At 40.5% G+C, this 13,380-nt stretch overlaps 1 protein-coding gene across 9 annotated transcripts in view; it reads right to left on the bottom strand.

Annotated features, from left to right (window-relative positions):
• NEK7 (NIMA related kinase 7) overlaps positions 1 to 13,380 on the bottom strand; it is an 83,342-nt gene that overhangs the window by 68,825 nt on the left and 1,137 nt on the right. For 5 of the 9 annotated variants that reach the window (XM_028732556.2, XM_077928362.1, XM_077928364.1 and 2 more), the window contains exons 2-3: positions 1,850 to 1,869; positions 564 to 611 (exon numbers count right to left, since the gene is read on the bottom strand). The exons of 3 other annotated variants lie outside the window; for them this stretch is intronic. Coding sequence is in view for 1 of the 6 variants with exons in the window: in XM_077928361.1 (XP_077784487.1) it covers positions 11,074 to 11,085 (12 nt within the window). In the remaining 5 variants the exon portion in view is untranslated. Of the gene's footprint in view, positions 1 to 563; positions 612 to 1,849; positions 1,870 to 11,073; positions 11,101 to 13,380 lie in introns of those variants that run through there. One more of the 9 variants, XM_077928361.1, reaches the window with a different exon arrangement.

Below are 13,380 nucleotides of genomic sequence, written 5' to 3'. Positions count from 1 at the left end.
AGGCTTTCCCTCTCCACATTTTTTTTATATTAAAAATGGAATTTTTCTATTAGCTATTTTCACACCAACTCTTCCACCATTCCCAAACTTTTTAAGCACAGTAGACACTCAGTACAATTCAATATATTCTACTCATAGACTAGAGCAGAGATCATAGAGTTGGAAGGGACCCAAGAATCATCTAGCCCAACACCCTGAAATGCAGGAATCTCAGCTAAGGTACTGAGCTCAATGAGGTACTGTAAGTATAGATAGGATTTCTGCCTAAGTACAAAACATATGTGTCTCTAGTCTGTATCCAAAACCTAAAAAAATATAAAATAAAATTCAATCTAGAGTCTTTAAAACTAATCGAAGTAAAATCCCTGAATTCAGTAGCATAAAACTTGTAAATGTGCATTAGCTTAAATCCCACTTAAAACCAAAGAAAGTGCAATGGTATGCAACCAAGTGCTGAGTCTAGGCTGAGCTTTCTAGCCCTCATGAACGCAGGAATAATAATAAAAAAACAGAATTACAAATAGTGTTGGAGGCAAGTAACATAAGGGGATAATATTTTTTACCTTTTTTCAACTCAGCTGATTTTCCAAACCATATAACAAGGTAATCTCTATGTGCAAATAGATCCACAGAAGACGCTATCACCACCACTCTCCATGCTGCTCTGTCCCATCTGGAGCAGCCGGGGAGTTATGTGAGGCTGCTGTTTGTGGATTTTAGCTCTGCTTTTAACACTATCCTCCCCCATAGACTGGTGTCCAAGCTAGAGGCGATTGGACTCTCCAACTCCACCTGTCTCTGGGTTTTGGATTTTTTGTCAGAACGTTCTCAGAGGGTTAGAGTAGGGTCACATATGTCCACAGCCCTTAGCCTTAACACCGGCTCACCACAGGGTTGTGTGTTGAGTCCCCTGCTCTATGCTCTCTATACGTATGACTGTACAGCCATCTATTCCAGCAACAAAATCATCAAGTTTGCTGATGACACTACGGTGGTAGGGCTCATTTCAGGAGGGGATGAGTCCGCCTATCGGGACGAGGTGGAGCGGCTCTGTGTTTGGTGTGGAGAGAACAATCTGGCTCTTAATACGGCTAAGACCAAGGAATTGGTGGTGGATTACAGGGGAAAAAAAGGCGGACATTCAGCCCTTGTATATCAACGGGGAACGGGTGGAGAGGGTGGCGGAATTCAGGTTTTTGGGAGTAACTATCAATCAGGGCATGACTTGGAGCGCAAATACCACTGCTCTGGTGAAGAAGGCCCAGCAGAGAATTTATTTCCTCAGACTTTTGAAGAAGAACAATCTGAGTGAGAGACTGCTGGTGTCCTTCTACCGAGGCTCCATAGAGAGCATTCTTACATACTGTATTTGTGCTTGGTTCTCCAGTTGTACAGCTAGGGAGAGGAAGGTGCTCCAGAAGGTCATAACCACAGCCCAAAGGATTATTGGTCATCCTCTCCCATCTTTGGAAGAACTGTACGGTTCCCGTTGTCTTAGGAAAGCAAACAACATCCTGCAGGATTCATCTCACCCGGGACACAGTCTGTTTGCACTACTGCCTTCTGGCAGGAGATATAGAAACATCAAGTCAAGGACAAATAGACTGAAAAACAGTTTCTATCCAAGAGCTGTGGCCTTTTTGAATGCTGTAACTCGATAGTGTGACCTGGGAGTTTGATGGGTGTTGGTGTGGGTGTGGCTGGAATGTGGTTTGTTTGGTTGTTGTTGTTGTTTTGCTTTTGTTGTTTTTAAGGGATGGCATCCAATTTCGTTGCACTTGTGCAATGTTGCACTTGTGTAATGACAATAAAGAATCTATTCTATTCTATTCTATTCTATTCTAATCTCAAGGACTGGCTCAAGGACATCTACGTGTAGAAAAATAAAATGTATGTTGTCTACTAATTGTAGTTTGGCACGCACATGAAATCAGTTATGCAAATCACATTAATTATCTGCAAATAAGATATGCAAATTAGCTGCAGCCGCCTTTTGATTCATGATATATTTACGATGTGGCCCTCAGCACAGAGGAATTTGGCTGCCTTTTCTGATACGGCGATACAAAGGGATGTTTTTCCATTCCTTCCAAGTTCCCTACTGTGGAGTTGGGCAACTCCTCTTGTACCCAAGGGCTGCAATCGAACATCACTATAAAACCAGATCCCTACAGCTAATATGTACATGTAATTAAGTCCAGATACCCACAACTAGTACGTACTTAAAAGTAGCATAAGATGCAAGATTACGATCCTTGCTTTAATTTGGTGAATGCAACTAGTGAATGCAGTCTGCTTATTCCATAATAATATTCACTTGGAATTTGAGAAGGGGGGAAATCTCAAGTCAACTTCTCAAAAAGATTCTCTATATTTATCCTACATCTGAGCTTACACTGTTAACATGTTTTTCAAGTTGAGCTCTGCTAGAAAATATTGCTAAAACATTCTGATTTTCTCAAATGGAGCTAGGAACAGGGGCTTATCCTCCTGAATGTTTTATTTCTGAGCTCGGGTTCCTTCCTTGCTGCTCCATTTCACTTAACCAAAATAGCCAGGGGGCCTGGCTTGCTGCACATGTAGCTTGGGGATTTTCCTAGGGAGGCTGTTACCTCTTCCTTCCCTAAAGCAGAAGTCGTTCCTCCTTTCCTCAAAAGCTCCTCACTTTAGTGCCTCAGGCCAGTGACCACTGCCTTCCCCTCCACACCTCATAAGCAATCCCAACATTGCATTTAATTGCTAATGGCAACATCAAGTAGAAACACTTTTCGGTATTAATGGCTCCTCCCTCAAAACATATGACTTTTCTGCTTCTGATTAACGTCCATTCTCCCTCTCTCACATGCAAGGACAAATTCATGGAGTTATTCACAGAGCTATCAATGGCTATATAGTACTGGAGCAATATGCCTCTGAATACAAGTTGTTGGGGACCATGAGTAACAGAACTTAGTGTCCAGGCTAGTCACTGTGAGATTGAAATGTTGTAGTGAACCAAAAGGGCATCTAGTAGGGTTCTTCCAAGGTTCCTATTACTTTGAGGAGAAGGAGAGAAAGTCAACTCCATGTTATATGTGTGGGTTTTAACTCTAATTTTTTTAAAAATGGAGAAAAGTAGGATATTTATGTGTGTGTGTTTAAATTTGTATTAATGAAACACTGTTACATGTAACTGTATTTGTGTAACATTTTGTTTAAATTGTCTGCTGTTGCTTCAGATTTCTATACACAGCTTATATTTTTAATAATAATTATTATTATTTTATTATTTATACCCCAATCAACTAGCTAGGTTTTAATATGTTAAGCGGTATAGAAATTAAATACTCAATTCCTAAAGGTCATTTGGCTATGGAACAGATCTGCTCATCTGTAGTTATTGTATTTTTCCGTGTATTGGATGCCAATTTTGGGGGACTCCAAATTAAGAAATGGGGGGAGATTGACCTGAATTGTTGACGAAAATTGTTCACGCGCCGGACCAACACTGACAGCCACGCGCCTCAAACAAGCCGCCTATCAGCTGTTCCCTCGCAGGCAGAGCCAGACAATTGCTGAGCTTTTTTGGGGGGAGGAGCCCCAGAGTTGTTGAGTTTTTTGGGGGAGGTGCCGTTACTCAGGAGGGGTGAAAGGCGCGAGGTTTCTATGATGGGAAAGGCGCAGAGGGGTGATATTACTTTGATCGCCACAGCCAACTGGAGCGGCAGCGCCAATCGCGTGGACACCGCGCAGCACAAATGGACCGCCTTCAGCCCCCCTCCCAGCTGGAGGGCGGGCTGAGTGGGAGGAGGCAAGCAGACTACGGATGCCCCACAGATCGTCACTGTGAGGAGCTGCAACTGTCAGAGCATGTACAGTGGCAAGTACCATATGTATTTATATATTTAATTGCTATATTCCATGTATAAGACAACCCACATTTTCAAACTTTAAAAATTGGGGGGCGCGCGCCTCATCTTATACATGGAAAAGTATGGTATTTAGTGCCACTCTACACTACCGTAGTACCTCAGGTTACATACGCTTCAGGTTACAGACTCCGCTAACCCAGAAATAGTGCTTCAGGTTAAGAACTTTGCTTCAGGATGAGAACAGAAATCGTGCTCCGGCAGCACAGCGGCAGCAGCAGGAGGCCCCATTAGTTAAAGTGGTGCTTCAGGCTAAGAACAGTTTCAGGTTAAGAATGGACCTCCGGAACGAATTAAGTACGAAACCCGAGGTACCACTGTAGTTTCATTTACCAATTTTAATGTATGTCCTCAGTTTTCAAAATCAACAAGAAAATCTGTAGCACATGTTCCAACTGCATTGGCTAATAGTTTCCAGGCCCAATTCAAAGCATTGCTTTATACCTATAAAGCCTTAGGTGGCTCAGGACCCCAATACCTCAAGGACTGCCGCTCACCACATGAATTGACCCAGACCCTGCAATTGTCATCTGAGGCACTTCTCCATGCGCCTCCTCTACAGGAGGATCTGGAAAGTAGCAACCCAAGAACAGTTTTTTCAGTGGTGGCTCCTCACTTGTGGGATGTTCATCCCAGGAGGCTTACCTGGCGCCATCACTACATATTTTGCCGTGCAAAAACATTTCTTTTTTGCAGGCCTTTGGCTTTTAATTACCTGTGGTCTCATTCAGTGCATGAGCTGTCTGAATTTTGTCTTTTACAAATTGGGTTGCCTTTTGGATTTTTCTTTGTATTGTTTTATGCTGATTTTAATGCGTGTGTGTCTTTATTTACTATAAGTCACTTTAATTTACTTTTATAAAAACAATTAACAGGTTACAATAAATAATAATAAAAGGTTTGAAATGTTCTGCATTATGTGCCTTGACTCACTTGTGCCTCTTAGAACTATGTGATCCTATTCTTCCCAAGTGATTAATTCCTTCTCTCTCTTCCCTACTGACAGGAGATTAGACTGAACAACTTACTGGCCATCAGTTTCCTCCTCCAATATTGCGCTAACATAAAATTCTGTAAGTCAGTTCACACAACACAGTAAGCCAAACTATGGTTTAGTGAGACCACACAAATGTGCAGGCTCCCAGAGAAGAGTTTGTAGCCACTTTTCTACTCCTCAGTCCTATTTACTGCCATGCCATGCTAAATTAAGCCAAGGTTTGGCTTAGCATGTTGTTCAGTCTAAACCAGGACCCCTGGCTAACCTCTCTCAGTACTAACCACAAGCCATAACCAAGAAGGAACTATGGCTTAGTGCAATGCAGTAAAAAGGACCAGAGAAGAACTAAAAGCCCACACAATCTCACTGACTAAGCCGTAGTTTAGCTTACTGTGTAGTGTGAACAAGGTCTATGATTGCTTTGCATCAGCTTTATTAATTAATTTTAATACAAAGCTGCAGGAGTGTAGGGTAGTAAACGAATTTAAACACTCAGTTCTAGTGGGAACCTAGCGTTTTCAGCACCAGTATTCATGTCCCAGAACATATGAACTAATAAGTTTTTAAAAAGAATACCTTTGAACATGTGGTTTATAGGATTTAATTGGGTCAGTTTTCACTGCCAGACCCAAACCTCAGAACATGTGATGTGATAGAAGAAATAAGAATATTGCGAGCATGTTAAACAGTGTTTTCCCCACATCTATTTACCGTATTTTTTGCTCTATAAGACTCACTTTTTCCCTCCTAAAAAGTAAGGGGAAATGTGTGTGCGTCTTATGGAGTGAATGTAGGCTGAACAGCTATCCCAGAAGCCAGAACAGAAAGAGGGATTACTGCTTTCACTGCGCAGCGATCCCTCTTGCTGTTCTGGCTTCTGAGATTCAGAATATTTTTTTTCTTGTTTTCCTCCTCCAAAAACTAGGTGCGTCTTGTGGTCTGGTGCGTCTTACAGAGCGAAAAATACGGTAAGTATCTTGAAGGATATGTCCTTGTGAACATAGAATGCATGGGCACAAGCAAAGTTATCTTGGCTTTTTTTAAAAAACCACACACACTAAAGTCTTTAGCTTATAATTTAGATAACTGTGATTTGAACACCTACATTATTCTGTTAGACAGCCTTGAACAACTTCAATGTCGCCAGTCTTTCAGATTTTGTACAATTCAATATATGGCTTCAGACAAAAGAAATTAATGGCTAACCAGGAATTTAGGATATTAGTAATATATGAAGCTGACATATAGCAGGATCTACTCTTTCATGCAACCACAATGTGATACTTCTTTTAATTAGATTATTGTAACACTCTAAAAAAAAATAGATGTCAAAGTAATTTATTTTAAAAAACACCTTTGGCTAAGCTAAATTTAAGGCTCCAAAAGTGAGACTTCTTTGCAGATTTCAATTTAGTTTCTAAGCCATAACTCAAAACAATCATTTATTTACTCTTACATCATTGTGGGTCAAGACTTCCTTGTGCAGAACACAGTTGCATTTTACATTAGTGGCAAGACTGGAAAAAATGAATTAATGTAAACACCATCTCAACAATTTTTAAAAACTTATACAAGCACTTTCACTGTTACAGAGTGAACTTAGGGGACTCAACCTACGTTCTTTACTCACTGTTGATGCCAATGGAAGTTTCCCTCTCAAGGCAAACAATAATTGCAGAAGAGAGTTCATCAAGATGATTTTTACCTGCTTCCTTGCACACAGTCTCAATCCTAAATCACAACCATCCCTCCCCAGCAGCAGCTACTTACTCCTTGTTTAATTATCTAGATTGCTAAGTGCTGGTGTACAGTAGTAGCTAAGAGACTATGCTATGAATCAAGAAATCCCCACTTTGAATCTTATCTCTGCCATGAGTTTCCTGGGTAGTTTTAGACAAGCTACACACACATTCAGCCTCAATCTCTCATTTGCAATATGGGAATGCCAATACTGTCATAACTTACAAAGTTGTTGGAAGAATTACAACAAGAAATTGTAAATGAAGTGCTTTGAACAGTCTAATCACATTATATAAATGCTAAATATTATGATTAAAGGCATCCCCAGGTTAAAAAGAGCCATGGACCTTTTGGAGAAAGGTAATGATGAGCACTGATACTTCAAAAGACTGTCTGAAGCAAAACATACCGTAATTTATTTATTTTTTGGGGGGGGGAATCTTACAAGCCCAAATCAGTGGGTGTTTACTCTGAGGAAAGCCCCACTGTATTCAGCGGGGCCTGTTCTCAAGCTCAGCTTGATTTTGGAAACCCGGAAGGTTTTCAAATCTACATCTCAGGATATTAAAGCAGCTACCATATGAAACAGGAGGTCCATTAACAAAAATTATAGATAAATAAATTATGTGCAAGGGGAGATGCTGATGACTTACAAATAACAAATCTACAATCCTATATTTAAGGAAGGGAACAAGAGAGCAATACATGACTCAGCAGATCTGTTAGTTTGACCTGAGCCCTAGGACAAATGTTAAAATAAATATTCAATTGAAGACTTGCAAGAATACGAAGGCTTGCCTCTCTCCCTATGCTCCTATTCATATATTATGACCCATTTATTAACTGGATGCCACCACCATCCGAGATGAGGCCGATGGCTACCAGAGTCCCAATTGTGGAACACCCTCTCCAAAGATGTTCATCTGATACCTACAATTTTGCCAAGCTTTTTGGATACAGTTTTATTCCTGCAGTTATAATCTACTTCTAGGATTTTGCAGCATTTGGCTTAGTGTTATTTTTGTATTTATACTGAGCAGATCTTAGTTGGGTACAGTAGATGCACTGAAATTTATAGACTTAAGTTAGCCATGCCCATTGAATTCAGTGAGTCTATTTTAAGGATAACTAATGTTGGACCCAACCCATTTTACTTGTTTTACTTTTGTTAAACCACACTGTTAATATAACTTAAAGTATATAAGGCAATGAGCTGCCCCACTGCCTGTCTACCCCTAGTCTTGTGATATATGCTGTTCTCTATAATCCAAATGAAAGAGGGTCCATCTTAGTTCTTAAACTGTCAGACTTTATTATTTAAGATCATGTGACTTTTTATACATTAGCAACATAGCATTGAATTCATCTTCTTAGTTGGCCCCAATCTACAGAGAAAGAGGTCTGGGACTGGGGCGGGGGGGACGGGGACAAATGGAAAGTTTCGGTGTCTAAAAGCCAAGTTGTAAACAAACACAAGACTGTAGAAGGTCTTTACTGATTATGAAACATAGAAGTTAAGACAGGCAGCTTAACACAATTTCCATGCCTTTTGCTGCACAAGTGAATTTGTAAGCCCCTTATCTCCTGGCTTAAGCTAAAGGGGTTTTAATCAGGAGTCTATATGCCTATAGAAACAGAAATTACACAGGTAGTTCATATTCATACCTTCAAGTTTCAGTCTCTGAGAAGCTTGTCCCTGTCAAGTAACCTTCCTATGGTGAAAGTGTGCTTGTAAATTCAGCATTACAGGAATACTTAGCAAAAAAATAGTCTCTACCCTAAAAAATATTGGCTTCAAGTCAAAAAGTAATCCAAAAGGACTGCTGCAAGGTACTGAACTCTTATTTCCCAGTTGCTAAAAAAAAAGGATGACAGCAGGGTGGGTGGGATAATATCTATAGTTAAAACAGGGACAGAAATGCCAAAACTGCATTACATTAGTGAAGTCTATTTATTCCACCTCTAGAACTGTTGCATTTTATGGTTAGAACTATGTCAGATACCTTCCAGTCTTCTAAAATCTAACTTACTGTTGATTTAGCAGTCAACCGTTTCAAATGAGTACACAGCAGTATTTTATATTTGAGTGTATTTCAGACTCTGCAGCCCTAGAGACTTTTTCATTCAGGCACACACAATGTGGCAACAAAGCTAAATGCTACCCACCTGCCATATGTGGTGCCCCACCAGGGGCTTGATAAACCTATTTTTGCTGTCTGTCTGAGACTACAAAATAGGGGGCTGGCAGGCATCTGGCAGGCCACAATGCATGAGTAGTGTGCCGTGTTCAGGTTTGAGGGCAGGGTCACAAGTTGCCCAGCCTATTTAATCTATTTGTTCCCCAACATCTTATGTGTCAATACAAACAGCAAACATTAGGGTCCTTCAGCTATTGTTTATTTTCTAACTTCTACAGGAAATAAAACTTTCAGTCTGCTTTAGTTACTGAGGGTTATAATGTAAAAGAAAGTTTAATGCAAAGAAAACCTATTCATTTCCTCACCCACAGTACAGATATTATGGGGAATAAATGACCTTGGGGTGGAAAAGAAACAGCACAAGTAGCAGTAGGTAGGAAACTCATTAGCTGAACTAAAAGAACACTGAACAGTACTCCTGCCATGCATCAAAACTTTCTGGAGCATCCAACTGGAACATACAACAAACCGGGGGGTGGGAGGGAGGCTTGGAAGACTGGGGAAAATAATTTAAATCTTCAGCATCTAAATGGCAATCAATCTAAAGTGTCTTGGAGCACTAGTAAGATACTATTAATATATGCACTGTGATAATGTTACGACTATAAACAAAAGGCTACCAATTCTAAGAGTTCCAAAGTTTCAAAGACCTTAAGACATCCTGAAAATTATCAAATACACTTGTTCACTGGAAACCTAATTCCCACTAGTACCAAATAAATGAAGTAAGTGTCGCATTCATAGTCGACGCTCCACTATTCGCACTAAGACAACTAGAGACTCAACATAGTATTATCATCATAGTGAGGAAAATACTTTTCATTTCTGAAAAGGCAATAAATGATGGGCTGATTAAAGATGATTAATGGACTTGGGCTTCAATATTTTCCTTTGTTTCTTTGAAAGAGAGACACAATGAAATATATTTATCATGTCAAAAAAAAGTCTGCGGTATAAGAATTTTATAATTGGATGGAAAACAGCACTATTGTCACACAAAGAAAGCTGGCAACACATAAATCATTATAAGGAATTTAACATTTTAAGGATATTGGAGAAACCCTTAGGACTACACGGCAATTTTTAGTGTTCCATTATTCTGTTACTTTGAAAGGTTTTCCCCTTTTTGGTTGTAAATTCAAATAAACCAAGCTATAATTGAAGATAACATCTATAAGAATGCACACATGATTGCATCCAATATGGCACAATCTGTATCCCTGGTACAATTAAGGCTGTATCCCAATGCAGAATTAGGTGTGCCAAAACCTCTTGATTTAAAAGAGTGGCAATCCTAATCATGTCTACTGAGAACTAAGCTCCACTGAATTCAATGAGACTTGCCCCTAGGTAAGTGTGCACAGGATTGCAGCCTTAGGCATGGCTAACTCTGCATAGGATTGGACTGAAGAGAGATTAGGTAAAATCCAGTTCTGTTTTGTTATAACATCTCTGCTGGAACACAGGCCTCTAATATTGTTGTACAATGGTCCTAAATATCTTTGGGTGGTAGTCAGCCAAGTTATACTCAGAATAGACCCACTGAAATTAATGAACATGCATAAGTTTGATCTATTAATTTCAATGGGTCCACCTTAAATAAAACATAAAGTAAAGGGTAAAAGGACCTCTGACCATTAGGTCCAGTCATGACCGACTCTGGGGTTGCGGCGCTCATCTCACTTTATTGGTCAAGGGAGCTGGCGTACAGCTTCCGGGTCATGTGGCCAGCATGATTAAGCCACTTCTGGCGAACCAGAGCAGCGCACCGAAACGTCGTTTACCTTCCCGCCGAAGCGGTACCTATTTATCTACTTGCACTTTGACATGCTTTTGAACTGCTAGGCTGGCAGGAGCAGGGACCGAGCAACGGGAGCTCACTCCGTCACGGGGATTCGAACTGCCAACCTTCTGATCAGCAAGTCCTAGGCTCTGTGGTTTAACCACCCGCGCCACCCACGTCCTGGTAAATAAAACATAGTTGAACACAATTTGTAGTAAATTAAATAAACTATTAATTACTTTTCAGTATTTACCTAGTGAACAATTCAACTCTGTGTATGCTTACATAAAAACCCCACTGAGTGCAAGATTACAATCCTATGCAATTTACTCAAGCGTTAGCCTCACTGAGCTTAGTAGTAGCATAGCTTCAAGCTGTAAGTTTTTTCAGTACCAGTTATAAATCCTTAGTTTTTGGTTTTTTTTATTCCTGAGTTCCCACACTTACATCATAACACATTGTTGATATTTCTGGTTTTCCTCTCTGCCTTCTTCAGCTAAATGGGAACTTCTGGAAGGCTCATCTCTCACCAGAAAATGAGAGATGTGCTGTCACTGGAACATCTATTCACCAGGAACAGAATCCAAAAAAATGAAGAAAGTAAGAGCCAATTGTTTTTAAATACACTACCTTTAAAAGTGGTAGTAAGGGAATGGAAAGGGAACGGTGAGGAAAGAGGTGTAAGAAATCTCACCTTGTACCTCAACTGTTAGTGAAGTTAACAGACAACCATCTTTCTTAAAATGCTGCGAAGTCCAAGCCCTTTAGTATCCTGCACAATCAAGAGTGTTCAGCCACCAAAGATGATCTTGCTTAAAGAAGCAAAGGTGCTTGCTTAAAATGAATTTAAGGGTCTGCCTACACAACCACTTATAGTGTCACAATTTCCTGTCTTCAACTTTCCATTAATTTACATCATGTTTTTATGCGCTAAAATTGACTGCAGCCAATTCGCTGTCTGTAACCACCAGCAGTTCAACAAGCCACCTGAGACTGAAAACGTGATTGATGGACTGTTTACAGCTTTGGTGAGTTACAATGTACATGATGAAAAAGCTACTCTAAATAAACTAGAGTAAACACAATTAACAAGTCATTTCCATGAGATCTTGAACCGAGGTACCAAGGTCATGAAAGAGCTTCATCATGTGTACTTGACTTCCATGGAAGCATCTCAGAGATGACTCACCCTTCCATACTAAGCAACAGGCAATCTACTTTATAAGCACGCATCTCAGAGGGCTTTTGCCTTATACTGGCAGAAAGCTACTGACACAAAAGACTGTAGAAAACACTTGGAATTACTTCTTTGTTTCCTTTGGTATTGGGGAAACAGGCACATCTGTATTTAAATACCACAGGTCTGTATAATTTTCAGCATCTTATGCAGCTCTGGCTCCTCGACATTTCAGAACGTCAATACCTTGTTTATAAATGGCAAAGTTATTCAACTGATGCCAAAACAAGAAAACTGGTGTTTTGTGCAATGAGATAAAGAGTTGGAAGCTATGCATCCAGTAATAGGGCAAATTCAGTTCTTTATCAGTAACTGAAACATAGCAATAGCTTGCAAACAGGAAGATGAGAAGTATGATTTTCCTCCAGATAAGTAATTCACTGCTTTATACGTGCACAAACAACACAGGATGGGTATATTTAAGGCTGTACTTTACAACAGAGTCTAAGCTTACTGAATGTTGTAATCCTAACCTCACTTAACTGGAAGTATAACCCCACTGAATTCAACTGGGCTTACTTCAGAACAGGCAGTTAGGGCTAAACTGTAAGATCAGTAAAGTCTCTTGCTGCAGTGTAACTGCTAACCAGCGTAACATTGCTGGAGGTTTACATTAAAAGGGTTTTAAATACTACCACAGACATTTAGCAACGGCACAATGCCAGCACCAATACTTATACCCTCAAGCCCAGCTGGGAAACTGAAGGGAAGGGTGGAGATATTATAATCAAAGAACTGTAGAATTGGAAGGGACCACAAGGGTCATCTAGTCCAACCCCCTCAACGCAAGAATGTTTTGCACAACGTGGGGCTCGAACCCACAATCCTGAGATTAAGAATCCCATGCTCTACCAGCTGAGCTATCCCAGTGTACATCCAGTGTATAACAAAGTACAAGCCCGTAAGTCAGCGCACCCCAATTTGGATTACAGGGCTACATGGGAGGCAGAGGGGAGAAATTGCTTCCTTATGCATCTTAAAAAGCAGAGACATCACCTTGCCAACAAAGGTCCGTATAGTTAAAGCTGTGGTTTTCCCAGTAGTGATGTATGGAAGTGAGAGCTGGACCATAAAGAGGGCCGAACGCCGAAGAATTGATACTTTTGAATTATGGTGCTGGAGGAGACTCTTGAGAGTCCCATGGACTGCAAGAAGATCAAACCTATCCATTCTTAATGAAATCAGCCCCGAGTGCTCACTGGAAGGACAGATCCTGGAGCTGAGGCTCCAATGCTTTGGCCACCTCATGAGAAGAGAAGACTCCCTGGAAAAAACCCTGATGTTGGGAAAGATGGAGGGCACAAGGAGAAGGGGACGACAGAGGACGAGATGGTTGGACAGTGTTCTCAAAGCTACCAGCATGAGTTTGACCAAACTACGGGAGGCAGTGGAAGACAGGAGTGCCTGGTGTGCTCTGGTCCATGGGGTCACGAAGAGTCGGACACAACTAAACAACTAAACAGCATGCCGATGCACTTTTGAGTCACGCAAAAAATAAATAAATATGAATTTGCAGA

Source organism: Podarcis muralis, chromosome 5, assembly GCF_964188315.1.
Source record: "Podarcis muralis chromosome 5, rPodMur119.hap1.1, whole genome shotgun sequence".
Lineage (NCBI taxonomy): Eukaryota > Metazoa > Chordata > Lepidosauria > Squamata > Lacertidae > Podarcis > Podarcis muralis.
Note: the sequence above shows the minus strand (reverse complement) of the source record. Positions and strands in the feature narration are given on the sequence as shown.